Source organism: Lethenteron reissneri, chromosome 41 (assembly GCF_015708825.2).
Source record: "Lethenteron reissneri isolate LAM-NWPU_2019-01 chromosome 41, ASM1570882v1, whole genome shotgun sequence".
Taxonomy (NCBI): domain Eukaryota; kingdom Metazoa; phylum Chordata; class Hyperoartia; order Petromyzontiformes; family Petromyzontidae; genus Lethenteron; species Lethenteron reissneri.
In genome coordinates, this window is record NC_083819.1 from 4,234,938 (window position 1) to 4,262,124 (window position 27,187).

At 52.6% G+C, this 27,187-nt stretch overlaps 1 protein-coding gene across 1 annotated transcript in view; it reads left to right on the plus strand.

The window, feature by feature from the left end:
* The window catches only part of EML6 (EMAP like 6), a 198,689-nt gene that overhangs the window by 86,766 nt on the left and 84,736 nt on the right, over positions 1-27,187 (plus strand). Inside the window, exons 6-8 of the mRNA XM_061568264.1 lie at positions 6,146-6,281; positions 13,869-14,070; positions 15,143-15,280. Coding sequence (XP_061424248.1) covers positions 6,146-6,281; positions 13,869-14,070; positions 15,143-15,280 — 476 coding nt within the window. The remainder of the gene's footprint in view (positions 1-6,145; positions 6,282-13,868; positions 14,071-15,142; positions 15,281-27,187) is intronic.

Below are 27,187 nucleotides of genomic sequence, written 5' to 3' on the forward strand. Positions count from 1 at the left end.
TGTTTTCACCTGGCAAAGCCCATTGGGCTAAATAGATAGTTTCCAGAAGCGACCTGGTCACTAATGATAGTCCAACGAAGTGGCTTATGTGCAAATCTAAAGCAGCCAAAAGGCACTCGCTCACAGGCACATTGACCCACACACAGGCCCACTCACCCACTCATAGATCCATACACGCACACTCACTCACAGGCCCACTCACCCACTCACTCACCAACTCAGGCAAACACAGGGCCACTGACCCACACACAGGCCCACTGACCCACACACAGGGCCACTCACCCACTCACTCACCAACTCAGGCAAACACAGGGCCACTGACCCACACACAAGTCCCACTCACCCACACTCGCCCACAGGTCCACTCACTTGAGTTCGGGAGTTGTGCTCATGTTCAATGATGACTCTGAACTAGTAGAGGACATTCCACATTGCCATGCACGTGGTTGGTCTTCCATGGAAATCGCTGTTCACACCACAAAGTTATTTTGCTTTTATCGACCCTGGATGGATAATGGGATCGATTCGAACGATCGATCTGTTTGTTATTGCTCTGCCGCTAATCTGGATAATATAATCTTAACAATGGTAACAATTGAATGGCCATTAACTTAAACTTAACTTAGAGACCCTTTGTAATTCCATTGGTGGACAGGAAAAGCTCTGCGCTCCGCGTCGGATTTATTTATTTGACTCTTGAATTGAATCGTAGTCCAGAATTTGCATTAGTTTGCTGGCGTGATAAATAGTTCCTTGTTTGGAAAAATTGTAACAATGAACTGAGACACCGAATACGCCTTTGCACGCGGTACCTGGAGTGAAACGTGGGCGAGTGGAGATATTTAAATAGTGGAAGGGGGTGGGGGCGGAGAGGACATTATAACATAGGAAGCTTAAGCAGCGTCAAAATACAACCGAAAGTGCTCCAGATGATTTACGTGACGTCCTTCAATACCTACATTTGGGTTGTTTTTGTTCGCAGCATCTCCTAAATGCAGCGATTTCTACCGCTGTAATCAGAATAATAATAATTGAAAACAAAAAACGCCACGCGGAATTTTACGCGAAAGTCGTTCACAGCGGGGCTAATGGAGCAGCTGCAGAGCGAGTGTGCGGCACTTATCACGAGCGCGTTGTCAAAGCTGCAGGGATTTCATGAAATATTCTTAATTACAGCAGCAGCAGTGGCAGCAACAACAACAATACAACAGAGGGATGTGCCGTTTCTGTGAAAGCGTAGCCTGCCATGCCAGCATGTCTCCAGTGGAGCCCTCTTCTTCGCGTAAACATCGCCGAATCGTTTTCCGGAGGCGGTGGGGGGTGGGGGTGATGGTTGTGCCTGCGTGCCGTTGGTTACGATGTCCGACGTTCGGCCTGCGCGTGTCCGGGGCTTCTCGAGGAAGCGGAGCAGTTAGCACCGGACATCGTGGTGCACGGAGGGGGTGGCGACTGCCCCGTGGGTTATCCGCAGTGGCGCTCTGCGGCACGCCGCGTGGCTGGTCGCACGTCACGTGCCGGAGCCGTTCAAGTTCAAGTTCATTTATTAGGTATAGAGCCCTGTGAGCCATTCGGCTCTTGAATCGGGTGCAACCGCAACAAACAAAAAACATGAACAAAAAAACATCTTAAAGTGAATATGTGACTGAGTGCAAACAGAAAATCCAGGAAAAGACAGCAAAATATTGCGGGGAAAACACCGTTACACACCAACGCTAGCAGTGCGGAAGAGAGTGAACCTGGGTGGAGGGCCAAAGGGACGTAACAGCTTTAAACGAAACTGTGTTTTTCTTTTTGTATTACACCAGGTAAAGCCCCACTGAGCGATATAGCAGTCTTTCAGAAGCGACCTGGCTTTCACAAATGATGATAGCCCCAATGAGAAGCGGCTTATCACGTGGAAATGCATAGCAGACAAATATTCGAAACGCGTGACGCTGATTCTAAATGTGGAGGGAAAAAACGGAGGACCCAGTGAAAAATCCACACGACCACGGAGAGAGAGGCACGCAAACTCCAAATATACAGCCAGGCGTCAGGGTCGAGATCGAACCCAAATCCTGCTGTATACCAGGCGAGGTAGTTAACATCTCACCACCGCGGTGGTAAGGGGGGGGGGCACTTCAGCAGCCGCCTCGTGCCAGCCCTGGTTGCAGGACCCACCGTTAGACGAGCGACCGGGACACAGCATGGCGCAAATGCAGCGGGCAGTGAAAAAAACATCTCTTGATGCGGTGGCTGGCATTGGCAGCACGGCAGTAGGAGGGGATGGTGGAGGAGGAGGAGGGCGGCGGCGGTGGTGGTGGTGGTGGGGGAGGAGGGGGGTGGAGTGATGGAGGCGACCGATGAAAAAGAATAGCGTGGCGTTGGATGTGGAATTCTGATTGCCTCCTTGCGCCGGGCTTGACTGACCTCTGTTAAGAAACCCCAACCCCCCCTCCCACCCTCGCTCCATCCCGCTCCGCCTGCCCATCCGGTTAGAGCCGCTCGCTGGCACGAGTCTGGCCTGTGTATCATTCTCGTATTCGCCGGTCCGTTAAGGGGCCCATTGCTTGGTTTAAACGCGCACAATCAATGCCACTGATCTCCTCCCTCGCTCAACTTAACCCTGACCCCATTAGAGAGAAGCATGGTCCCAGCAGCCTATGAGCAATTTTTCCTATCGTTGTCATGATTCATAATCAACGTTTTTGGGTTTAGATCGCGTTTATTTATAAATGTGTCGTAACCCTCCACCACCCGACACGGCCAATCAGTAAAAATGTGTCACGTTGACAAAGACAAATAGTTCACTGCTTTAGCCCACCGGTGTGTTGAAGCCACAACATTTACAATTTGAGTACGACGTTTCGCTGGTACTCAAATTGTAAATGTTGTGGCTTCAACACATTTTTACACATTTTTACTGATTTGCCGTGTCGGGTGGTGGAGGGTTACGACACATTTATAAATAAACGCGATCTAAACCCAAAAACGTTGATTATGAATAACATTGGTCGCGAAAGCCTACGTGTTAAACTGGCGTTGTCATGATTTTAAATGTTATTTCTAGCCCTGTCAATTTTCCAAAACCACAAAGCCGCCCCGGTGGCGATGTATTGGCTCGGACACTGGACTTGCAGTCCAAGAGGCGACGGTGCGACTGGGTGGTGAGTTCAGCAGTTCCACTGCTGGATTATATTGTTACTGCCTGAGGACGACCGCTTGTGTTGCGATCGAAACGTCGTGATTTATTTTCTTTTATACCTATACGTGACTTTACTGAAAGAACCAAAGAGTAACCTCTCCTTGTATACAGGAGGTCGTGGGTTCGATCCCGACCTTGACGCCTGCTGTATATTTGGAGTTTTAATGTTCTCCCCGTGGGCTTTTTTTTCCAGGTCCTCCGCTTTTCCCCTCCACATTTAGAAACGACACGCGCTCAGAGTGGGGTGGCTGCTCTAACATTTCCACGCGATGAGCCACTTCGTTAAGCGATCATTTGTGGGCCAGGTCGCTTCTGAAAGAAATAAGTATACGGCTCAGTGGGCCTTACCTGGTAGAATAAAAACACAAAATAGTTTCGTATAGTTTAGACTCCATCTCCCGGCGCTGCGGTCGAAATCGATGGTGCAAGTTTTATTTTCTTTTAAATCCTCCCCACCGCCTCCGTCCACTCGAAGCAGGAGTTTGGCGTTGTGCGGTGGGGTAACGCGTGGGTTAACACCAGAGGTGGGACAAAGTCATTGTTATGCAAGTCCAAGTCGAGTCTGAAGTCATCAAATTCATGACTCGAGTCTGACTCGAGTCCAAGTCACATGACTCGAGTCCACACCTCAGAGGTGGGACAAAGTCATTGTTATGCAAGTCCAAGTCGAGTCTGAAGTCATCAAATTCATGACTCGAGTCTGACTCGAGTCCAAGTCACATGACTCGAGTCCACACCTCAGAGGTGGGACAAAGTCATTGTTATGCAAGTCCAAGTCGAGTCTGAAGTCATCAAATTCATGACTCGAGTCTGACTCGAGTCCAAGTCACATGACTCGAGTCCACACCTCAGAGGTGGGACAAAGTCATTGTTATGCAAGTCCAAGTCGAGTCTGAAGTCGTCAAATTCATGACTCGAGTCTGACTCGAGTCCAAGTCACATGACTCGAGTCCACACCTCTGGTTAACACCCACCGCGACCGAAATGTCTTTGGCGTGCCCCTTGCCGCCAGCATAGGCCCGAGGATGTGTTTGAGTGTCCGCGTCTCTTCTGCCCGCTTTTGTTTGCGGAGCCGCATCTTCGGATGACGCTGACGGCGCTTGTCACGTCTGCGCCTGAGACGCTGCCTCTCGTGCACGCACACACACACGTGTGCGTGTGTGTGTGTGCGTGTCTGTGCCGCGTCGATGTCGCTGAACGATAATTGTTCCGCTTAAAGCGTCGCAATCATCACAAATTACAGGGCGCCGGCCGGTATAAGTTTTCTTCGCGCGTAACCTTCACCTCGCGAGCTCGTATCCGTCTAATGAATTGTGCAAACGATCGGCTGTTGGATTGATGGGGAGTCCGTATATCGTGTTTGCGTAAAATGTACAGCGGTGTTTTTTTTTTCTTCAAGGGATTGATTTCCCCGCCCCCTTTCCTCCTCCCCTTCACTCCCCACCCCCGATTCCCGCAGTTATATGTCAATTGTGTTATCGACATCACATCACGGGACAAAGGAATTCCCATTTGTCACTCGTGCAGACAGCAGTGTATCACCTTGTGCCTGAGAACGGCCTTGGAAGATGACGTTATTACGAATACACTTGTGAATTCACTTACACAGGTCTATCCTACGGCATACGTGGGTGCATGCATTTTCATATTCCCTGAAAATGTATGTTGAACTTCGTTTGCACCGTACACAGCCAACTGTGCTAATCGGAGGTGCGAGGAAGGAAACAATCTAAACACATGAATCAGTTCTCAATAAACGAGTTTTCAAACTAGGTTTGTTTATAAGTGCATAGCTCCAAGTGGCTTCCTAACATGGGAAGGAAGAGCGTTCCAGACGGCCGCACAAGCGCATCTGAAAACGGGCGATGCAGTGACCGTCTTCCCGTGGCTCGCCAAAAGCCGCTGCGAGAATGTGATATCGCATATTCATCTCGTACTTTATCTCGTTTGTACAATTTTGCGAACGCCATTACCCCTATAATGCACGCGCATAATTTGCATTTAATTTTAATTAACGTAAATAATTGAGTCTAATGCGCACGATTCCACACGTGCATCTCGAGCGTAAGAATTGGAATTCAGCCGATTAATCCACGCATTGTTACGTTACATTTTTTCATACGGTGGTATTAAAATGTATTTTTTGTTTTTTACTTTATCTACGGCTGTTGTCATTGGTGTGGCTGAGCTGAGACCACGTTTTCTCACGGTGCAGCGGAATTGTGGATTTTGAAAAATAATTCTTCGTGCACATTTTCTTTGTCATGCGGGTGCGAAAACATGTTTCTTTTTAAATCTCCATAAAAAAATTACGTGCCGTTAATTTTCTCCATCAATGTTTTTGTTTATTTGTTTTGTTTGCCCTGCACGTAATGCGTGTGTCGCTCATCGTACTCTGGGGCTGCATCGCTATCGCCAGCTGTGCGAACAACAACACGAATAACAACCAAATGTCGAATGAAAAGGAGGAATATTCGAAAATCTGGTGAACACCAGCAATCGTCAAGGTGGATGTTGTCGTCACCCCCAGATGACGACAACGATAACACAACACAACTTGACGCGCTCAACCTGATGGCTATTCTTTGTGTTGTGATCGAAACGTCGTAGTTTTTGTTATTTTCTATGAACCAATCTACGTGACTTTACCGAAAGACCCAAAGAATATGAATTCCAGCAGTCACGAAAGCTTTCAGTCAAGATTCAACCCGATGGCGTCGATAGCGACGAAAATATATTACCAGCGTGTAATAAAATGTACCTGCAAATATCTCCATTGGGATTGTACATGGCGAGAACGCCCCACCACCACCCCCCACCTGCCTAACAGGCACTTACTGCCAAAACGTGGCAGAACCCCATCCCGAACAAAGCATTAGAAGCTTGCCGTGGGTGTATCAGCGTGCTTAGTGGTCGTGATAATAGGCTATCGCCGTACCCGTGTGTCCGCGCGTTGCACAGTCGGCGATCTTCAGCTTGTACGCGTGCGAAGAGGGATTCGCCAGCGGAGGACGCGACGGCTGCGTGAGGCTCTGGGACACCGACTTCAAGCCGATCACGACCATCGACCTGGCCGAGAGCGACCAGGGCTACAAAGGTAACGGGCACGCACGGAGCGACAAATACACACAGACTGACGTGGAGACAGGCTGACATGCAGAGAGGCACACGCACACACACGCACATTGACACACCGCAGACAGACAGAGAGACAGACAGACGCAAGCAGACAGAGGCTTTGTACCGTGAGAACTTTTGAAAAGCTAATAAGTCACTTTTCAAGGGACTCCAGTCGAGTCGGGTGGTGGGGGGTGGGGGGCTAAACCGGACTGAGTCCCCCCCGCCCCCCACTCCTGCTGCAGGTTCATCCACCCTGTGTAAACTATTCTCGTCAAACTTGATTTGAAGATTTCGTGCCTGCAGAAATCCATACTCTTTGGTTCTTTCGGTAAAGTCACCTGACGACGGACGCTTGTGTTGCGACCGAAACTTCGTGCTCTCTTATTCTTTTTTCTATCTACTTTACCAAAAGAACCAGAGAATATTCTCGTTAAAACACCGATGATTCTCTTCTAGAATCGATGCTTCTCCGTGCCGTGTTCACCGCTTCCAATCGTCGTCTGGCGCGTTGTCTCTCTCTCTCTCGCGAGTGCCTCTCCCGTCGCCAACAATCTCGCCCACGCTCTGGGCTCCCCCCCCCCCCGCCGTTTATACCCCCCCAGCAGCAAGCGCGCCACGTGGCTTGTCGCCTCGAGCGTTTGTTTCGTCTTAGCGGCGCCACGGTGGCTAGACGGTGACTGCCTCGCCAGGTATGCACAGGAGGTCGTGGCTTCAGATCCTGACCCCGACGCCTGTATAGTTGGAGTTTGCGTGGTCTCTCTCTCCCAGTGGTCGCGTGGATTTTTTTTATCCGGGTCCTCTGGGTTTTTCCATGCACATTGAGAAACGTGTGTGGAAGAGTTTTTGGCTGCTACACATGTCCACGTGATCAGCCACTTTGTTGGGCTGTAATTTGTGGCCATGTCGCTTCTGAAAACGAGCTCAGTGAGCCTTACCTGGTAAAAAATATATATATAAAGAGTTTAGTGTTAGGTTATCTTAACTTGCGTGTAGTGCCTTGCGGTATGAAAGGCGTATCAATAAAGATTATTATGATTTATTCTGCCTCATTTTTACCGTTTTGTTCGCTCCACTAGCCGTAACGTAAGGATTACATATCACTTGCATCAACCGTAAAACAACCAATTCGCGTGTGTTGACCTTGAGCTTCTGTCGCACCGTCCATAGCCAACCGTGCTTCTCAGAGGTGCGAAGGATAGTACACGTTGCAAATGCATGGGTTCGATTCCCGACGAGGGCTCCCTTTCCCTGTAGAGTTTGTATGTGCTCCCACACAGTGCCGGACTAAGCTAGTGCGGGGCTTGTAGCATATGTTATAAAGGGGCCCTAAATTAAAAAAAAAAACATAAATTATTAAAACACAATTTTTTCACTTGCATAGTAAAGTCATTGTATTTTTTTATTTGCTATACAGCCAGATAAATACGACAAATCGCTAACCTTAAACATCCCATCGTTCATAAAAGTTGAAGGCAGTGTAGCACTATAGTAATAGAGCAAGTGCAGAATCACTGACCCGGAATTGATAACTTGAAAGCATTTAGCGCGGGACCCTTGAAAGTTCGGGGCCCGTAGCGTGTGTAGCTACTTTTGCTACGAGGATGACCTGACACTGCTCCCCTCCCTGTCCTGCATGGGTTTGCAAAGCCGGCGACTGCCACCCGATTAAAAGTGAGCGATTCGACGCGCGAGTCACGAATGCAGGGCCAGTTTGAACGTTTGTTGAATCACAGCTTGGGAGCATCGTTCACGGGCCCTAGTGTCGAGCAACTTCAACTTCTTTGACCCCATGACCTTGGGCGAGGCGATGTTCGGCGGTGATGCAGCGGCGCGCGACGATTTGAAATTGTTTGAAGCGATCGATGACGAAAAGTCGTGCGTTGGCACGCAACAAAAATAATTTATAGATTTTTTTGTATTATTACAATTACGTGGCGAGACAAACAAAACAAAAACATCGCTCCGGCTTCAGATGTTTAAAGTGGCATCTCCTCTCGGGGCTCGTTTGTCTTTGTCACGGTGTTCGTCTCGCACGGACCGCACCGTCAAATGTTCATCGACGATTATGCAGTTCGCTCGTTATTATTTTTCTTTCCCCCAACTCCCTCCCTCCCTCCCCTCCCGCGTTTGTTTCCAATTAAGAAAGTTTGGAGCCTCGCTCGGTTTTAAAAATACAGTCTCCGCCTGCCGTGTCACGGTTAAACATCGTATCTGGCGACACGTCTTAGTATTCGGCCTAATTAAAATAAATTACCACTGCTCCGTAAATAGCAACGTATAAAAAAAATTGGCGTATGAAATGTTATGTTTTTCCTGCATTCTATCGCTTTGGGACCCCCGCCGCCGCCTCAACACCCCCCCACCACCCCCACCACCCCCACCACCCCCCCACCACCCCACCACCCCACCACCACTCCCCCCAACCACTCCCTGCACCAACACCACCCCACCACCACCCCCCCACCACCCCCCACCACCACCCCCACCACCCCCCCCACCACCGCCCTCACCACCACCCTCACTACCCCAACACCTCCACCACCCCCTCCAACCACCCCCCCCACCCCCATCCCCCCAACCCCCCATCACCCTCCCACCACCCCCTCACCACCCCCAACACCTCCACCACCCCCCCAACCACCCCCCTCCACCACTCCGCCCACCCCCCACCACCCCCACCACCCCCCCCAACTCCCCCCACCACCCCCCACCACCCTTACCACCCCCACCACCCCCGTCCTCCCACCACTGCCCTCTCCGTGTCCGAACGAGCTAGTAGCTCTCGAACCAACGCCGCCGACAGCCTCCACGAGACGTCTCGTCCGTCGTGGTCCGTCGATGTCTTCCGGCCTCCGGCTGCCCGTCCCCCGTGTGTTTGCGTTGTTTATTCCGTTACCATTCCTCTTCTACCTCTTTGCATCGCTCGCTCGCGCGGTCAACGCAGCGACCTCTGGCTCCTGCAGGGATTAACGTCGCGTGAACCCATCACATACAACACATAGGACTCGAAAACTCCCTCCCTCCTTCCCTCCCTCCCTCGCTCTCATCGATTGTTAGGCACGCGATCACACGCGTGTATTGTTAGCTTCAGGATCGATACTAATGGCAGAATTGACGCCTCTAACTGGAATAGTGGCTGGATGTGTGTGTTCCTGTCTCTCTCGCGCGAGCTAGCAACGTACGCGCGCGTGTCCGTCTTGATCCTGCGTGCGATTCAAGCCGATGGACTTTAAAAGCCGCGCGCCGCTAAACGAAGGCGATTTTTTTGTTGTTGTCGCTGCTGCTGCTGTTGTTGTTGCCGCTGTTGTTGTTGTTGCTGCTCTCGTTCGCTCACGGCTCTCGTCGCCGTGCGAGCACTCCGACACGCGGCGCGGCAACCCTCTCGATGTGGCCGGCATCGATGAACGCCGCGGGTCGTCACCGCGTTGAAGGCTCACGCACATTGTGATTGCCACCCTCTTCCGTTCGCGTTCTTACTTTGAGCAACGGCAGTCGGCCCGATATGCTCTCGGTGTTTCTCTTGAACGCAAACTTGTAGTTGTGTCGACGATCCGTCTAAAAGCAATCTGCCCCAGGGGATTTGTTTATTTAACATCGAGCGATGTTTGCACAATCTTTACAATCGCTCACGTGACACCGTGGTTTTTTTGTACTGATTGCTGTTTGCTTCATCCGCTGTACTTGAATTAATTTGTTTTCCATTTCGTCATTTCTGGTGCACCCCAGGTCACTCGACACTAAACCGGCTTCGCAAATGTAGCGTGTTCATGGTTTCAACCTGGTTACCAATGTCTGCGCAAATAATAAGTCGTAATACGATTTTTCTCTTTTTTTTCCCTTCAAGTAAATCTCAGCTATGAGAATGTAAACAATGTAATGGGCGGCGCCGTAGCGAGATGTTAACTACCTCGCCTGGTATGCAGGAGATCGTGGATTTGATCCCGACCCTGACGCCTGCTGCTGTATGTTTGGAGTTTGCGTGTCTCTCTCTTCCCGTCGTCGTGTGGATTTTTCTCCGGGTCATCCGATGTTTCCCTCCGCATTTAGAAGCATGCGTTTAGAGTATTTGGCTGCTATAAATGTCCACATGATAAGCCACTTCGTTGAGCTATCATTTGTATGAACGTACGTATGTTGAACTTTTTTCGCACTGTACGTAGCCAACCGTTGCTAATCAATGGGCCTTACCTGGTAAAATAAAAAAAAAGTTTAATTTCATATTCTTGGTTCTTTCGGTAAAGTCACGTAGAAGGGAAATAATAAAATAATCTAAATATTAAAAAAAGCTCACGACGTTTTGACTGCCACACAAGCAATCATCATCAGATGTGAAATACACAGCAACCTCCTCGCATCCCAGCCAAAATTTTCTTGATCTGGATTTCACACCTGATGATGATTGCTTATGTTGCAGTCGAAACGTCGTGATAATTTTTTTTATATTATTTTATTATTTCCCTTCTACGTGACTTTACCGAAAGAACCAATAATATGAATCCCTGCAGTCACGAAAACTTTAAATCAAAATTTAGTTTAATGTCAGTTGCTAATTGGCGAACGCGTTAAGTCGTGAGTAGATGGCCTTGTCTCGTTCAGCGATTACAAAGTTAAAATCATCGCATGAGTCATCCCTTTGTCGTTTCGTCCAGCGTAGCACTTCTGCGAGCAATGCAGCGTACAAGCATCATCGATTGACGAATTGCCGTGCATATGATTTGCTCTCATCATGAGAGATACTTTCTGCCGATGTAGAAGCACTGCGCACGAGGGCTGGTTTTTTTTTTTGGGCCGCACCCATTTAATGGGGCACTTTGTTCTGTTTGTTTACGGTGAAACGAGAAGCCCATGCCCTTAAACAAAGATGAAGAATTAGAATATTTGCGCACACAACAGAAAGCCATTACAATGACGAATGCGGTGCACACGAGACGCTAAATCCTCGTCTATTTTTAGCAACACCTACTGTCTGGTGACGTTCATTTATTATAGTAATTTTTTTTTTCACAGATCCGCTCTCCCCACGCGCTAAAGCACAACCGATAGTCCGTGGAGACAGCCTCTTCTCTCCCTCCTCTCCTCCTGCTCCTGCTGCTCCTGCTGCTCCTTCACTCCCTCCCTCCCTCTCTCCTCCACCCTCCTCCCCTCTATCTGCTCCTCCTCCCATCCCTCCCTCTCATCATTCTCCTCCTCTCTCTCCTCATCATCCGGCTCCCACGTCCTCCTCTTCCTCTCCTTCCCTGCTCCACCCCAACCTCCTCGCATCCCAACCCCCCTGCCCCCCCCCCCCCCGTGGGTCCTGCGTTCCGTGCGTCTGCCGTTCGCTCGCCCACGGTGTGACGCAGGGTGACTCTGAACCAGGGACAGCTAGCATGGACCCCACAAGGTTTTTTTAAGATTGAGGAGGGCTCTTCTTGGTTCTTTCGGTAAAGTCACGTAGAAGGGAAGTAATAAAATAATAAAAATAAAACATAATAAAATCAATTAATTCTCACGACGTTTCGGCTACAACGCAAGCAGACGTCTTCAGGTGAAGAATGAGACACTGCCAAGCTAGGAGCTTATATATAAGCTGAGTTGGAGGTGGAAGAAAAAAAATTAGGAGGGCTTTTAACAACATCGAGGAGAAATGTGTTTTAATTCCATATCGATGCTCTGATTTTACGATATTCATTATAAGACAATGATATATACCGATATAAAAAACCGCAAACGCGTCGCTGTGGAGAACATAGCGTGAAGTGTTACGGATATTTTCAACGAACTCGGTCGCAATATCTATCGGAGACCGCGTCATTGCCTATAAACAATTGGAAGTTCGTCAGCATTGGTTGCAGCAAGCCTGACTCCTGATGAGACACTGCGTGTCGAAACTGGTGCAGAGTCTTTTGATGTTGAACAAATGCTTCTGAGATTAAACTAAACTATAAACTTAATTATTTTTTTTTTTGACCAGGTAAGGCCCACTAAGCTATATCTATATCTTTTTCAGAAGCGACTTGGCCACAAATGACAGCTCGACGAAGAGTGGCTTATCACGTGACAATTTATAACAGATAAATAATCTAAGCTCTTTGCATATGGAAAGGTGAATTTTACCGCAACTCAATCCATTGGTGCCAATGTGAGTATACGGGTGTTCATGCAAGTCGATCAATCTCCGTTAGTCTGCATGGAAGGTGGTGTCTCCATGCAACTCCATGGATCTCTATGCATGCCGATACGGGTCTCTAAGTCTACGGCTCTCTATGCATGTCTATGAGTCTCTACGTCCACGGGTCTCTATGCAAGTCATTGGTGCTGTGGCTGAGGCGACCGACTCGCTACACTTGGGAACCCCGTTTAATCAAAGGCGACTGCCGCTCGGATTTGAATGCAGCGTCTCAGCGGGGCGCCTGCCCGGCACGTGGCCGTCTCCTCCTCCGCCGCGTCTCCCGTCACAGCTTCACTTTCTCCGCGCTCGCCGGCTCATTTATGCCGGCCTCGCGTAGCGGCACCGTTGTGCTTTGCCCGCCTCTTGCTGCCACTCGATCGCCTCGATTGGTGGGGGTGGGGGGGTTGCAATAAAAAAAACACGAGGCCGTACGGCTCCCGCAGCAGCAATGCTCGACTCGATTCCGCGCGCGCGTCTGATCGGATTAGAGCGTCTCCTAACGGAGGGCGTGTTGCTCCTTTGAATTGTGCCACCCCCCCGCCCCCCCCGTTTTCACTTAGAAACTTTCGTGGTTCCCGTCCCCGTGTCTCTTCCCCCCGCGTAAGGACTTTCCAGAAGCGTTGCTCAATGAGTGCGTTGGCATCTTCCCCCCTCCCCCCCCTTGTGCCTGAAACTCTTGCCCCTGAACTTTCTTGCCCGTATCGAGGCTTCTTTAACAGTGGCGTCTCAAGGGGGTACGGGGCCTTGCAATCACCAAACCGACGCGCTTTACAACGTCCTATGTGTGTTCGTGGTTGTATGTGTGTGTGTCTGTGAGCGAACCTCGGGTCAAATGCTGCATACAGATCATGTGCTCAACAGCACGCTATATTAGATGCTCCCAAATCGCGCTGTCTCCGTGTCTCCGTGTATTCCTGTCTCCCTGTCCCTCTACCTTTCTGTCTCCTGATCTCCACGGCTGTCTGTCTCCCCATCGCTCTTCTTATCCCGACCTCCCCATCTCATGATCTCCCACGTATATCCATCTCCCTGCCATCTCCCGAATCTTCCCGTCTCTTCGTCTCCCCCCCCCACCTCCACGTCGCCCATCGTCTGCCCGTCCCCTCCCATCTTCCCGTAACAACTCCGGGACTCTCCACCTCATTTCCCCATTGTCTCCCGCGATCATCATCATCATCTCCCTCCCCCACCCATCCAAACCTCCCGCTTCCTCACCCTCTCCTGCCACCCCTCCACCCATATACCCCCCACCCACCCAGGCCTGTCTCTCCACCTCTCCCATTCCCACATCGTCTCCCTCGATCATCATCATCATCATCTTCCCCATCCAAATTTACAATCCTCCCGCATCCTTACCCCCCCCACCAACCTGCAACCCCCGCCCCTCCCGGCCCCCCCCCCTCCCCCCCCCAGGGCTCTCCGTACGCAGCGTGTGCTGGAGGAGCGACCGCATCGCCGTGGGCACGCAGGACAGCGAGATCCTGGAGGTGGCGGTGCGCGAGCGCGACTCGCCGCTGCTCGTCATGCAGGGCCACTGCGAGGGGGAGCTCTGGGCACTCGCCGTGCACCCTGCCAAGCCGCTCGCCGTCACGGGCAGTGACGACCGTTCCGTCAGGCACGGACACCCCCCCCCTTCTCTCCCCACACCCCCCGCGCTCCTCACCCCCCCCCCCTGGACCCCCCCCCCCCCCTCGCTTCCTCACCAGCCTCTAGCCCACTCCGCTCTCCGTAAACGAATCAAGCAAGGAGTTTGACTGGTGATGCAGAGCCGGATTATGACATGCTGGGGCCCTAAGCTATGTCAAGCTTAAGAGGTTCTGTCGTATTTTTTTTTCTAAATGTGTATTATTGGAACAGAAAGGGCAATGGAAATATAAATATGAAAGCTTTGTAATTGCATGTTTTGTTGAAACTGAAACCATTTTTATTTTGCTAGGTAAGGCCTGCTGAACTCTTTTTTTTTTAAATAACCTGGCCACAAATGAAATCTCAACTAAATGGCTTATCACGTGGACACTCATAGCGGCAAAATACTAACGGTTAATTATTTAATTTATTTGTATAAATATGGAGGGAAAAACCGGAGGATCCAGATAAAAATCCACGCAATCATGGGGAGCAGGTGCGACACCGATTACGCAAAACTTTACACTTTGTATTATTTTCGTATTTAGAGGCCCCCTCTTAACGTGAGGCCATAATCTGTAGCTTTGTCTAAATCCAGCACTGTGGTGATGTCATGAATGAGAACGGTAACCTCAACGTCATTGGACGATGCTGACACTGACGAGGCTTCTCTTCTCTATGGGGACCTCATTTGCCAGTAAAAATATGATAATTGGTTCTTTACCCTTCTATCTGGCAACAAAACTGACACCTTTTTGCAAGGAGTCATGTTTGCATAGACCGCAATACCTGCAGTCATAATACAAACAAAAGAACATAACTCTGATAATGTGCACTGTCCTTGAAGTTGATTGGTCCACACCCGAGACAGCTTTCCTTCGAGCCTAGTCTCATATGGGTTGGACCAGATGACGCCAAAAGGCGCTTCTCTTGATGAAGACGGTGCTGCAGCTGCTGCTGCTAACCATGACGAAAGCGACAACTGCAATGATTACGACGAAGACGACGATGACGGCAACCATCACACGGTGGCCTCCCTATAACCCCCCCCACCCACCCAGGCTATGGAGCCTGGCCGATCATGCGCTCATCGCTCGCTGCAACATGGAGGAGGCGGTGAGGTCGGCGGCGTTCAGCCCTGACGGTACGCAGCTGGCGCTCGGCATGAAGGACGGATCCTTCACCGTGCTCAGAGTCAGGTGAGAGCGGCCCCCCCCCCTCGCCCCCCCCCCCTCCGATGGTTCCCTGCCCCCCCCCCCCCTCGTCCCCCTCCGACGGTGCCACCTCAAAGGAGCTGCGGGAGGTGGCTCCGAAAGGAATCGATCTACCGACGGGGATACATTAACACTAGACTATTTCAATTGTAATCTTTTTTTTTTACTTTACCAGGTAAGGCCCACTGAGCTTTGCAGATATTTTTCTGTAGTTAACGTGGCCACATATGATAGCTCAATAAAGCGGATTATTAAGTGGAAATTTAGAGCAGTAAAACAATCTAAATGTGTTGTTTCTAAATGTGGAGGGAAAAACCGGAGGACCCGAGAAAAATCCACGCGACCACGGGGAGAACATGCAAACTGCAAATATCCAGGCGTCAGGGTCGTGATTGAACCTACGACCTCCTGTATACCAGGCGAGGTAGTTAACATTTTGCCACCGCGATGCCATTCACGATCTCGCGGCCCTGCCTCCGCCGAGACCTGCCCACATTTACTTAGCCACGCCTACCCAACCACTATCACTACTCACAGCGAATTGCCTTGCTCCTCCTGATCTGGGCCCTACCGACTGCTCATAGGCCCCACCCACTGCTCATGTAGCTCCACCCACTTCTCGAGTCGCCCCGCCCACTGATCAGGTTGCCCCGCCCCCTACTCAGGGTAGCTCTGCCCTTTGCCCGCATCATGAGTTCAGTAAGAGGCCAGAGATTGGGAACCAAATCCTGATTTTCACAAATCTTTCGCAACGGCCCGGGCAGGCTTCTGAAAACACGGGTGCTGTCCCAGTTAAACCGAAACGTTTGATAGCCTCATTTAAAAGGGCGTGTGTAAGGTTGCCACATATGCATAATGGGTGAGCATGGCAAGGCTTTCATCCAGCAGTGGATCTTTACAGACCAGTGAAATCCTAAGAGTGACATTTTTTTTTTTACCCAGAAAAGCATCACCCGAGTGTTTTTTCACCGATCAGGTCCTGTGCTGTGGAGGTTTGGCTATGTCCATCCAGAGTGTTTTACAGTGTCAATTCCACAAGCCAGGGACAGCCCTCTTCATTGGTAAGCTGCTGAGGGCCCAGGCTGCCTCACAGCCAAATATTTCATTGGTTTCTCATTCATTTAGTTATTCATAAATGTATCATCCATCACATTAACTAGCAACGCATCGATGCATGGGCATTTACTGCCCTTTGTCAATCTCACCGCTGGATCAGGGGCCTCCACATGCCACGTGCATTTTGGGGGTTATCTGACGATACTTTACTACGCTGGTAATTTTGAGTGAAGGCGGCGAGTGTCCATGTTGGAGCACAGTGAAGCACAATTTTGAACATTTCCTGAACTGCACGCTGCAGACAACGTATCCCCGCAACAGCCTGCGACTCCTGATCTGTGCATGGTGGTCGCCCAACAACACGCGATCCAGGCTTCAACTTGACTTCCAAGAGCCGGCTATATTGGGCACAATCCAGGTGATTTGGTAATTAAATAATGCCCTAAGTTTACCCGTCTTTATTTATCCAGGAGAGCCTCACTGAGGCTTGACACATTTTTCAGCAGGTTCCTGCATTGGAATGTTTAGACAAATTTATTAACCCTTTTACGTTCCTAGACATCTGCAAGTTGCAGGGTGGGTCCTATTCGCCGCTGAATCTCGGTAACACGTAAGCGGTTCAGCGTAAATTTTATTTGGAGAGGCGTAGCGCCGCTATTTTTAAGACCTTCTACTCACCGCAGAGAACTGTAGCTATGCGACCACACTCTACGAAGCTGGTGCCCAACTGTGCCACACGCCTTCCCGCACGGCCTTGTGGGAGCCTCGGTACCCATCAAGTTATTTTATTTTAAGTATTTTTCGTTAACTGAAGAAAAACTTACGACGTACACACACGTCATCGGAACGGGGAAGGGTTAATGAGCGTTTGGCTTCATGTGGGAAGAAATTTGGGAATCTGGAGAAAATTCATCATGGATATGAAGGGGTTATTATCAAAGCTCCATGCAGAGACATTCAAGAATCCATTGCTATACTGCCATGTCCTTACCATCTTGCCCGGTAAGTGTCTCTAAGGTGACAGCCGTTCTCTGCATTAAGTATTCCTTCAACACAGTACTGCTGCACGCTGCATTTAAGTGCAGCCCCATTTGCAAGACCCAAGTTATTGTGATGAGGAAAAAGAAACTGCCCTTCTGTAAATTATCGGGCGTGGGGGAATTCACAAACGCTGCAAAACGGATCGCTTAGGTGTTTGTGTGAGGATCTCGCGCGCCACCAAATTGAAACCGAATTCAATTTATAAACCTCGGCACAATCCGTGCACCCAACCCATCTGTCCTAAAATGCTGTCCATCAATCTCTCATTCCCCACCCCCCTATACCATCACCTTCAAGAGCCTCCCTCCCTCCATCTCCCTCCCTCCCTCCCTGCCTCCCCACACCACCACCACAGCTCTTACACGCCGCGTAGATAACGCAGAAGACGAACACGCAGCAAAGCATGCTTTGTCGTAGGACGGTGGAAGAGGAGGCCGAGAGGATTCGCTCGGGAGGAATTCTCTCGAGTTCTCGCTTCAGGGAGGCAGGCGTTGGTGGGTGGGGGCTTTAGGGACGCGGGGGTTAGGGGGGCTTTAGGGAGGCAAGGGTTGGGGAGGGGTTTCTTTTGGCAGCAGTTGAGGGGCGCTGCCCTTACCGCACGCGCCACCGATGGTAGAACACCGCTCAGCCATCACGCTTCACCAATGCGCCACTCGGTGTAGCCTTGCGCCGACCGGTGAGGCTCTCGCAACGTTCCACTTATTTTTGTTGTTTTTTTTGCTCTCCCCCCATCCCAACAACCCCCGCCCCCCCGCCTGCCTCAAAGGCTCTCGAAACAATTTTTCAAAACTCGGGACGCGAGCAGCAGAACTAATTTCGCTCTCAAGATTGAGAGATTTATTTCCACGTCATTAAACACAAACTCGCTACCCCCCCCTCGCTCCCCGACCCCCCCTCCCCGTCCCCGTCCCTGCTTCTCCCCACCTCACAAAACCCGACTCGGCACTCTCGGCCGCGCCATTAACTCTTATTCCATCGGGGAACGAGCAGCTGAGAGCAGTAGGGGTGGGAGAGTGGGTCGGGGGGTGGGGATGGGGGAGTGGGTTAGGGGGGGCTGGGTGGGGATGGGAGAGTGGATTGGGGGGTGGGGATGGGAGAGTAGGTTAGGGGGTGGGGATGGGAGAGTAGGTTAGGGAGGAGCTGGGTGGGGATGAGAGAGTGGATTGGGGGGTGGGGATGGGAGAGTGGGTTAGGGGGGGCTGGGTGGGGATGGGAGAGTGGATTGGGGGTTGGGGATGGGAGAGTGGGTTAGGGGGTGGGGATGGGAGAGTAGGTTAGGGAGGAGCTGGGTGGGGATGGGAGAGTGGATTGGGGGGTGGGGATGGGAGAGTAGGTTAGGGGGTGGGGATGGGAGAGTAGGTTAGGGAGGAGCTGGGTGGGGATGGGAGAGTGGATTGGGGGGTGGGGATGGGAGAGTGGGTTAGGGGGTGGGGATGGGAGAGTGGATTGGGGGGTGGGGATGGGAGAGTAGGTTAGGGGGTGGGGATGGGAGAGTAGGTTAGGGAAGAGCTGGGTGGGGATGGGAGAGTGGATTGGGGGGTGGGGATGGGAGAGTGGGTTAGGGGGGGCTGGGTGGGGATGGGAGAGTGGGTTAGGGGGGGGGGCTGGGTGGGGATGGGAGAGTGGATTGGGGGTTGGGGTTGGGAGAGTGGGTTAGGGGGGCTGGGTGGGGATGGAAGAGTGGGTTAGGAGGGGCTGGGTGGGGATGGGAGAGTGGATTGGGGGTTGGGGATGGGAGAGTGGGTTAGGGGGTGGGGGGCTGGGTGGGGATGGGAGAGTGGATTGGGGGTTGGGGATGGGAGAGTGGGTTAGGGGGGGGGGCTGGGTGGGGATCGGAGAGTGGATTGGGGGTGGGGATGGGAGAGTGGGTTAGGGGGTGGGGATGGGAGAGTAGGTTAGGGAAGAGCTGGGTGGGGATGGGAGAGTGGATTGGGGGGTGGGGATGGGAGAGTGGGTTAGGGGGGGCTGGGTGGGGATGGGAGAGTGGATTGGGGGTTGGGGATGGGAGAGTGGGTTAGGGGGGGGGGGGCTGGGTGGGGATGGGAGAGTGGATTGGGGGTTGGGGATGGGAGAGTGGGTTAGGGGGGCTGGGTGGGGATGGAAGAGTGGGTTAGGAGGGGCTGGGTGGGGATGGGAGAGTGGATTGGGGGTTGGGGATGGGAGAGTGGGTTAGGGGGTGGGGGGCTGGGTGGGGATGGGAGAGTGGATTGGGGGTTGGGGATGGGAGAGTGGGTTAGGGGGGGGGGCTGGGTGGGGATCGGAGAGTGGATTGGGGGTGGGGATGGGAGAGTGGGTTAGGGGCCGGGGCTGGTTGGGGATGGGAGAGTGGGTTAGGGGGGGGGGCTGGTTGGGGATGGGAGAGTGGATTGGGGGTTGGGGATGGGAGAGTGGGTTAGGGGGGGGGGGCTGGTTGGGGATGGGAGAGTGGGTTAGGGGGGGGGGGCTGGTTGGGGATGGGAGAGTGGATTGGGGGTGGGGGGGGGGGCTGGTTGGGGATGGGAGAGCACGAGACGGTGGAAGATGAATGTAAGTTTCTCTCCCCAACCTCTCGTCCTCTCTGTCTTCCCGATGTGCCGAGGAGCATGAGTCATGGAGCTTCTCTCGGACGCCCGCGACGCTTCATCACTGCTCGAGCAACATACGACGCGAGCCTGCCCCGCCGTGCTTCCCACTCAGTGTGTGCCCAACATTTGCTGGCGGCACATACGCGAGCTTATTTCCTGGGATTTGTAACGGAACGACCGCCAAATCTCTCGCCATTTATTGAAATTCGATTCAAGGATCCGTTCTTCTTTAGAAACGTTGCAGTTATTGTAGCGGCCCCTATTGGCTGGTGGGGGTCAACGTTGACCTGATATGAATTAATAAAAAGGGCAATGATTGTTACACACGTGAGTGCAGAGGTGCGTTGATCGATTGAGAGCCCGGAACGGGTTCAGGTGTCATTCGCCACCGATAAACCACAACACCTTGCTGACCTCGTCAAGGAGCATAAAACCATCATCACTTGAACTCCGATTGTCCCTGCAGGAGCAGCAGCAGCTGTTGGCTGGCTATTGGACAAATACGGTCACCGCACTGCGCACTTTCAGATGCGCTACCGCGTCCGTCTGGAACGCTCTTGCTTCCGATATTAGGAAGCGATTAGAGATATGCACTTTTAAATCATCTAGATTGTAACTGCTTTTTGTGTTTAGTTTATTGTCCGGAAATCAAACTCGGTTCACGCGGTTTTACAGCACAGGGCAATGTTAACTACTGCACCACCACCTCCACCCATTATTTAAGTTGGCCGTACGTAGATTTATATCACAGAATAAAAACAAGCAAGTAGGTTTCTGCATCACAGTAACACCAGCTGTGTGAATCACCTCCAGGTGAATACACAAAAACCAACCTACATTTTAATGCATGCTTAGAGATATCGTGAGTCATAAACGGCATTGGTATTTTTTTTATTCGAGGCAGGCGTGAGGTGCATTTCTACGTCTGCGGATCGTGAGAGACGGTTGGACAACTTGGGAAAGCCTTCATCCAGCAGTGGATTGACCAAGGCCCACTTTGTTGATGATGATGATTACTCCGAGAATCTGACATTGGAATCACCTTTTTTCTTACGTCTGTCTGCGGTTTGGGTTCCACGGGCAGTGCAGAGCTCGTGCCAGAGAACGCCGTCGCGACAGTCAGATTGAGCTATCAGTTTAACGCGTGTGCTTTCGCGACCAATTTGATCCATAATAACCTTTTTTTTGTGTGGTTTAATCACGAGCGAAATGTCGTCTTCGAATTTGTCAATGTTCTGGGTTTTGCTCTCCAACACACCGGCGTGCTGAAGTGGTACCCAATTGCCACGTTCTGTTCACGCGACAAACCTCACTAATTGGCTGCGTCGAGTGGTGGCGGGTTTAACGACACATTTGCATTTACGCGATCTAACCCAAGAGCACAACCTTTATTATAGATGGAGCTATGTCAGGCAAAGGTGACGCGGGGGTGGGGGTGGGGGGTGCGGTCCAGAGAGGGGTCGCGGCGGCTATAGAGGGGGCGGCAGTTGTGGGCATGAATGATGGAGTCACGGTGCAATCGCTTTAACAACGAGCATACTGCCCGAAGCTCCGAAGCCATTACTGACGGCTCATCCCGCTATTAATTCACGAGAGGAGACAACGCGATGCTATGCTCCCGCTAGCGCAACCGCGTCCGGCCTCGTGCCTTTCAGACGCGCAAAATTGAATCACGCCCTCTTGAATTCCCAGCCCTGCAATTTTTTGCCCGTTGTTCAGAGCGAATGAGATGAAGATTTCAGACGTGCGACGAGGGGTGGGGTGGGCGCATGCTGCCCGCTCGTCGCTAATGGGCCGCGTTCAGTGCGGCCTTTTTTTTCTGAATGCGTTTTCAATGAATTCGGCTCCTGTGGCGTAATTAGCAAGTGATGGGGGGGGGGGTCCCTCCGTTCTTCGCCGGCCTCTTGCGACGCTGGAGAACTGGCGGCTGAACACGCAAAAAAAAATAATCTAAAAAAAACAAGGAGCCTTGCGGAGATTGCTAAGTATTAAACATTGTGACAGGCCCCACAAGACCACATATGTCTGCTTCGAAGCAGGGCAATAGAATATATTTCTTTAAAAATTACATTCCGATTGTGCGAGACGGAGAGAGTGCGCGAGCGGTGTGGTTGTCCGTTTTTCAGGAGCGGTGGCATAGTGGTTCGCATCGCTGCGTTACGAACCCGGCGATCCCGGGTTCGATACCTGCACACGGTCGACACCAGTGACGGTTATCTGAACCGGTCCCGGGCCTCCCCTAGGTCGACTCAGCTTCAAATGAGTACCTGGTGGGGTGTGTAGTAAACATCGTTACTAGGGAGACAAAGGCGGCCGGGCGTGGTGTTGGCCACCCGCCCCCTCGTGTGCCGAGCTGGCCTTCATAGGTGCTCGCTAGCAGCACTTGCCCCTACAGTCTGCAACAGGCTATAGGGGGAGGGTCTTTGTTCGTAGATCTGTGTGGGGGGGAGAGCTGTGGCATGATGAGAGCACTGTTATATGAACCCGGCGACCTGGCTTATATTCTCTGCCGAGGCTAATATCAGTGGCAGTTTTCCAAATTGGTCCGGGCCTACCAGGAATCACAGCTGATGTCTTGCTCAAGTACGGATAGAGTCGGTGCACGTCTTCCCTTTACAGCCTTGAGCCTATGGTGACAATTTCACATTCCTGGGGCAAGTCTCTCCATAGAGTAGCCGCTTTTGACTTACCTCCAAAGCGTAACCCATTCTATCAACACCCAACCGGGAATTGAATTTGCAACCTTCCGATTGCGAGCCGCTCGCTCAACTGCTGAGCAACCTGTCTGGATGACCCCTAGGTCGACCTGGCCTTAGTTTAGTACCTGGCGCAGTGTGTACCCATCAGTACTGGGGAGACAAAAGCGGTCGGGCGTGGTGCTGGCCACACAACCCCCTCGTGCGCCGCGCCGGCCTTCATAGTTGCCGCTCGCGAACAGCACTTGCCCCAACAGTTTGTACGGCTGTTTGCGGGGGAGAGGGGGGGTTTGTCTTTATATTTCTGTGTTTTTATTTTCGTACCTTTTTCTTAAAAAATCGGTGCGCATTGGATCACCAACTGATGTTTTTGCGAACCCGGTCAAGAGATGTTAAGCATTTAGCCATTCGTTTACACGTATTTCTGCACTTGCGCACGGCAATACGTTCAGGAACTAAATGCCAATGTTTAGGTCTGCTGGCCACAAAGAGAGGGCATCCTCCGGTTTTTGTTACTGCTCTGTTGCTAAACTAAATTTCTTTCATGTTACCAGGTAAGGCCCACTTTTACCAGGTAAGGCTCACTTTTGCAGAAGGGACCTGGACACAAATGATAGTGGCTTATCAAGTGGACACTTATAGCAGCCAAATACTCGAAACGCATGTTTCTAAACGTGGAGGTATAAAACGGAGGCACTGCCACGGGGAGAGAGACACCGCAAACTCCAAATATACAGCCGTCAGAGTCGGTATCGAGCCCATGACCTCCTGTATAGGAGGCGAGGTAGTTAACATTTCGCCCCCATTGAAGTAGCGCAGACTACAGCGGTGTACTCTGGGGGATGCATGTCCACAGTTGCACAACCGTGTCGTGTCTTTACTTTTCCAATAAAAAATAGCCAATTGGGATGGGACGTAATGCTTATGCTGTGGGTGGGGCACGGGTCCCTGACGTGAACATATGGACTCACACACGCAATCAAAGCACGCACATCCAGCTTCGAGCCAAATTCCAAGAAATCGTCTCGGAGATAATGCGAAGCCCGAGAAAGTGATTGTGGAACAGGTGTGGTAATTATATTTGTGCGGGGTTATGTGGAGTTGAATTAACCGACAGTTTTTCTCTTGTTGCCAATTTCAGTCATGTCCTTGAGCAAATTTCATTATCCGTACCATGATCAGCCACGATCAATCCGCCTCTGGATGATTGGAGCGGTGGTGCAGTGGTTATCGCAACGCGCAACAAATATAGGCACCTGAGTTTGGTTCCTGGCCATAGCTAACGTCAGGTGGCAAGTGGTATCTGAACCGGTCCTTGGCTTCCCTATTTTATCAACCTGAACTTAACCAGCGTGGTGAAGTATAGCTAAACTAACTGACATGGCATCGGGAGGCCTTCATCCAGCAGACTGCTCAGAGACTCAACACTGCACAAAGACTCAACTCTGCCCATAGACTCAACACTGCCCATAGACTCAACACTGCCCCATATACTCAACACTGCCCGGTAGACTCAACACTGCCCATAGACTCAACACTGCCCCATAGACTCAACACTTCCCCATATACTCAACACTTCCCCATAGACTAAACACTGCCCCATAGACTCAACACTTCCCATAGACTCAACACTGCCCATAGACTCAACACTGCCCCATATACTCAACACTGCCCGGTAGACTCAACACTGCCCATAGACTCAACACTGCCCATAGACTCAACACTGCCCCATATACTCAACACTGCCCATAGACTCAACACTGCCCCATAGACTCAACACTGCCCATAGACTCAACACTGCCCCATATACTCAACACTGCCCGTAGGCTCAACACTGCCCATATACATTAAGCAGTCCCCCTCAACCTCCTTTCGCTCCGTTTTAAAGCCTCGCCTCTTCTCCATTGTCCATTCTCTTCCCTGCCCTGTTGTGACCCCCCCCCCCCCACGTGGCCTCTGTTACGGTCACTCCTTCCTCGGCCCTTGCACTGCCCCTGCCATCTAATTCATTCAATTTTTTTCGTCATCAATCTTAAACTATGTTACAGAGCGCATTGAGATAAGGCGCTGCTCCGTATGAATACGAATCAAGGTAAATGTATTGAGACGCGGCGATTAGTCGTCCCATTTCTGTTTTATCCACGGGGATGCCCTGCACCGAGACTCAATTCCTTTCCGAGATACCAGTGCCACCAGTTGCAGCCTCGGCCTGCTCGGCTTGTCCCCTGCGCAGTGGCGAATTCTAAATCTCGCCCCGTGTGTTGGTGTGGGCAGGGGTGGCCACGGAACAATAAAAAACAACGAAACGTCAATGTGTACGAAGCGACGCGTCGTGGTTTACGTGCGTGCGTTCATCTGGGCGGGCGGCAACGGTTGGACATTGGGCCCTGCTTGCTTGCTTGCTTATTTTCTCATTTTTTTAGTCTTTGCGCGAGACAAATAAACCCGGCTTACGATCGCATCGACGCTCCTGCGGCAATGCCGTTTTGGACGGCACGTTATGCACGCGCATTTTGTCCGTGTGCAGTTATTCATTTATATTCCCTTTGTTTTTTATCGACGCTATTTACCCCTCCGCCCCCACCGTTCCCCCCTCCCGCCCACCCCATTCCCCCATCCATCCATCCGTCCGTGTTTTTTTTTATAAACCGCTGATGCGGCATGAAGGCCATCAAAAGCCTAAAAGCCACTCCACGGCACGCGGCGACTGGTCTGTAATTGCCGACGGGGGGAGGGGGGGCGCTGGTCGCCCCTGAGTGGTTGTTGTTGACTCTCCTCGTATCGACGACGACGCCGACGCCGCTTCCTTCAGAACGAAAGGGCTCCCGGGGCGGCTCCAGCGAAGCGTCCGCGAAGTGTCCTCATGACCGACAACCTCACCACCCACCCGCCCGCCCTCACCATACCCACCCTCACCACCCTCACCACACCCACCCTCGCCACCCTCACCACACCCTCACCACCCTCACCACAACCACCCACCCTCACCACACCCGCCCTCACCATACCCACCCACCCTAACCCACCCTCCCTCACCACAACCACACTCACCACACCCTCCCTCACCAAACCCGCCCTCACCACACCCACCCTCACCACCTTCACCACACCCTCACCACACCCACCCTCCCTCACCACACCCACCCTCACCACACCCTCCCTCACCACCTTCACCACACCCTCACAACACCCACCCTCCCTCACCACACCCACCCTCACCACACCCTCCCTCACCAAACCCGCCCTCACCACACCCAACCTCACCACCCTCACAAAACCCGCCCTCACCACATACGCCCTCACCACACCACACCCACCCTCACAACACCCTCACCACACCCTCACCACCCTCACCAGACCCACCCTCACCACACCCACCCTCACCACCCTCACCACTACCACCCTCACCACATCCATCCTCACCACTCTCACCACATCCATCCTGAACACCCTCACCACACCCGCCCTCACCACAACCACCCTCACCACACCCTCGCTCACCACAACCACCCTCACCACATTCACCCTCACCACCCTCACCACACCCGCCCTCACCACACCTGCCCTCACCACAACCACACTCACCACACCCTCCCTCACCACAACCACACTCACCACACCCCCCCTCACCACAACCACACTCACCACACCCTCCCTCACCACAACCACACTCACCACACCCGCCCTCACCACAACCACCCTCACCACACCCACCCTCACCACACCCGCCCGGCAATTTTCCACCCCCGAGTTCCGTCCGCCGCGAGCGGCCGTCGCTGTTGGGAAAAACAAAAACCCGGCGGGTGGAGTTGGCGCGGGGTGGGGGAGGTGGGGGGGTGGGGCGGTGCGGGAGGTGGGGGGAGTGGGGGAGGTGGGGGGGGTGCGGGAGGTGGGGGGAGTTGGGGAGGTGCGGGAGGTGGGGGAGGTGGGGGGTGGGTGGGGCGGGAGGTGGGGGGAGTGGGGGAGGTGGGGGGGTGGGTGGGGCAGAGGTGGGGGGGTGGGGGAGGTGGGGGGAGTGGGGGAGGTGGGGGGGGGTGTGGCGGTGCGGGAGGTGGGGGGAGTGGGGGAGGTGGGGGGGGTGGGGCGGTGCGGGAGGTGGGGGGAGTGGGGGAGGTGGGGGGGTGGAGGAGGTGGGGGGGTGCGGGAGGTGGGGGAGTTGGGGGGGGGGTGGGCGAGGTGGGGGGGGTAGGCGAGGTGGGGGGGGTGGGGTGGGGGAGGTGGGCGAGGTGGGGGAGGCGAGGGAGGTGTTGGGGGGGAAGGTGGGGCGGTGCGGAAAGTGGGGGGAGGTGGGGGTGTGGAGGAGGTGAGGGGGTTCGGGAGAGGTGGGGGAGGTGTTGGGGGTGGAGGTGGGGGGGTGGAACCTTCGGAGTGCTCGACCCCAGGGCGCTGCACCTCTTCCACCACCCCGCCCACCGACACGCGTGCGCTCTCTCGCCGCCGATTGATTTCCACTGCGCGCCTTCAGCGGCCGCTCCGCTCTGCTCGGCTTGGCCGTTGCCCCTCAGCTTCACGCGCGCGCGAGATGCGGGGAGCGG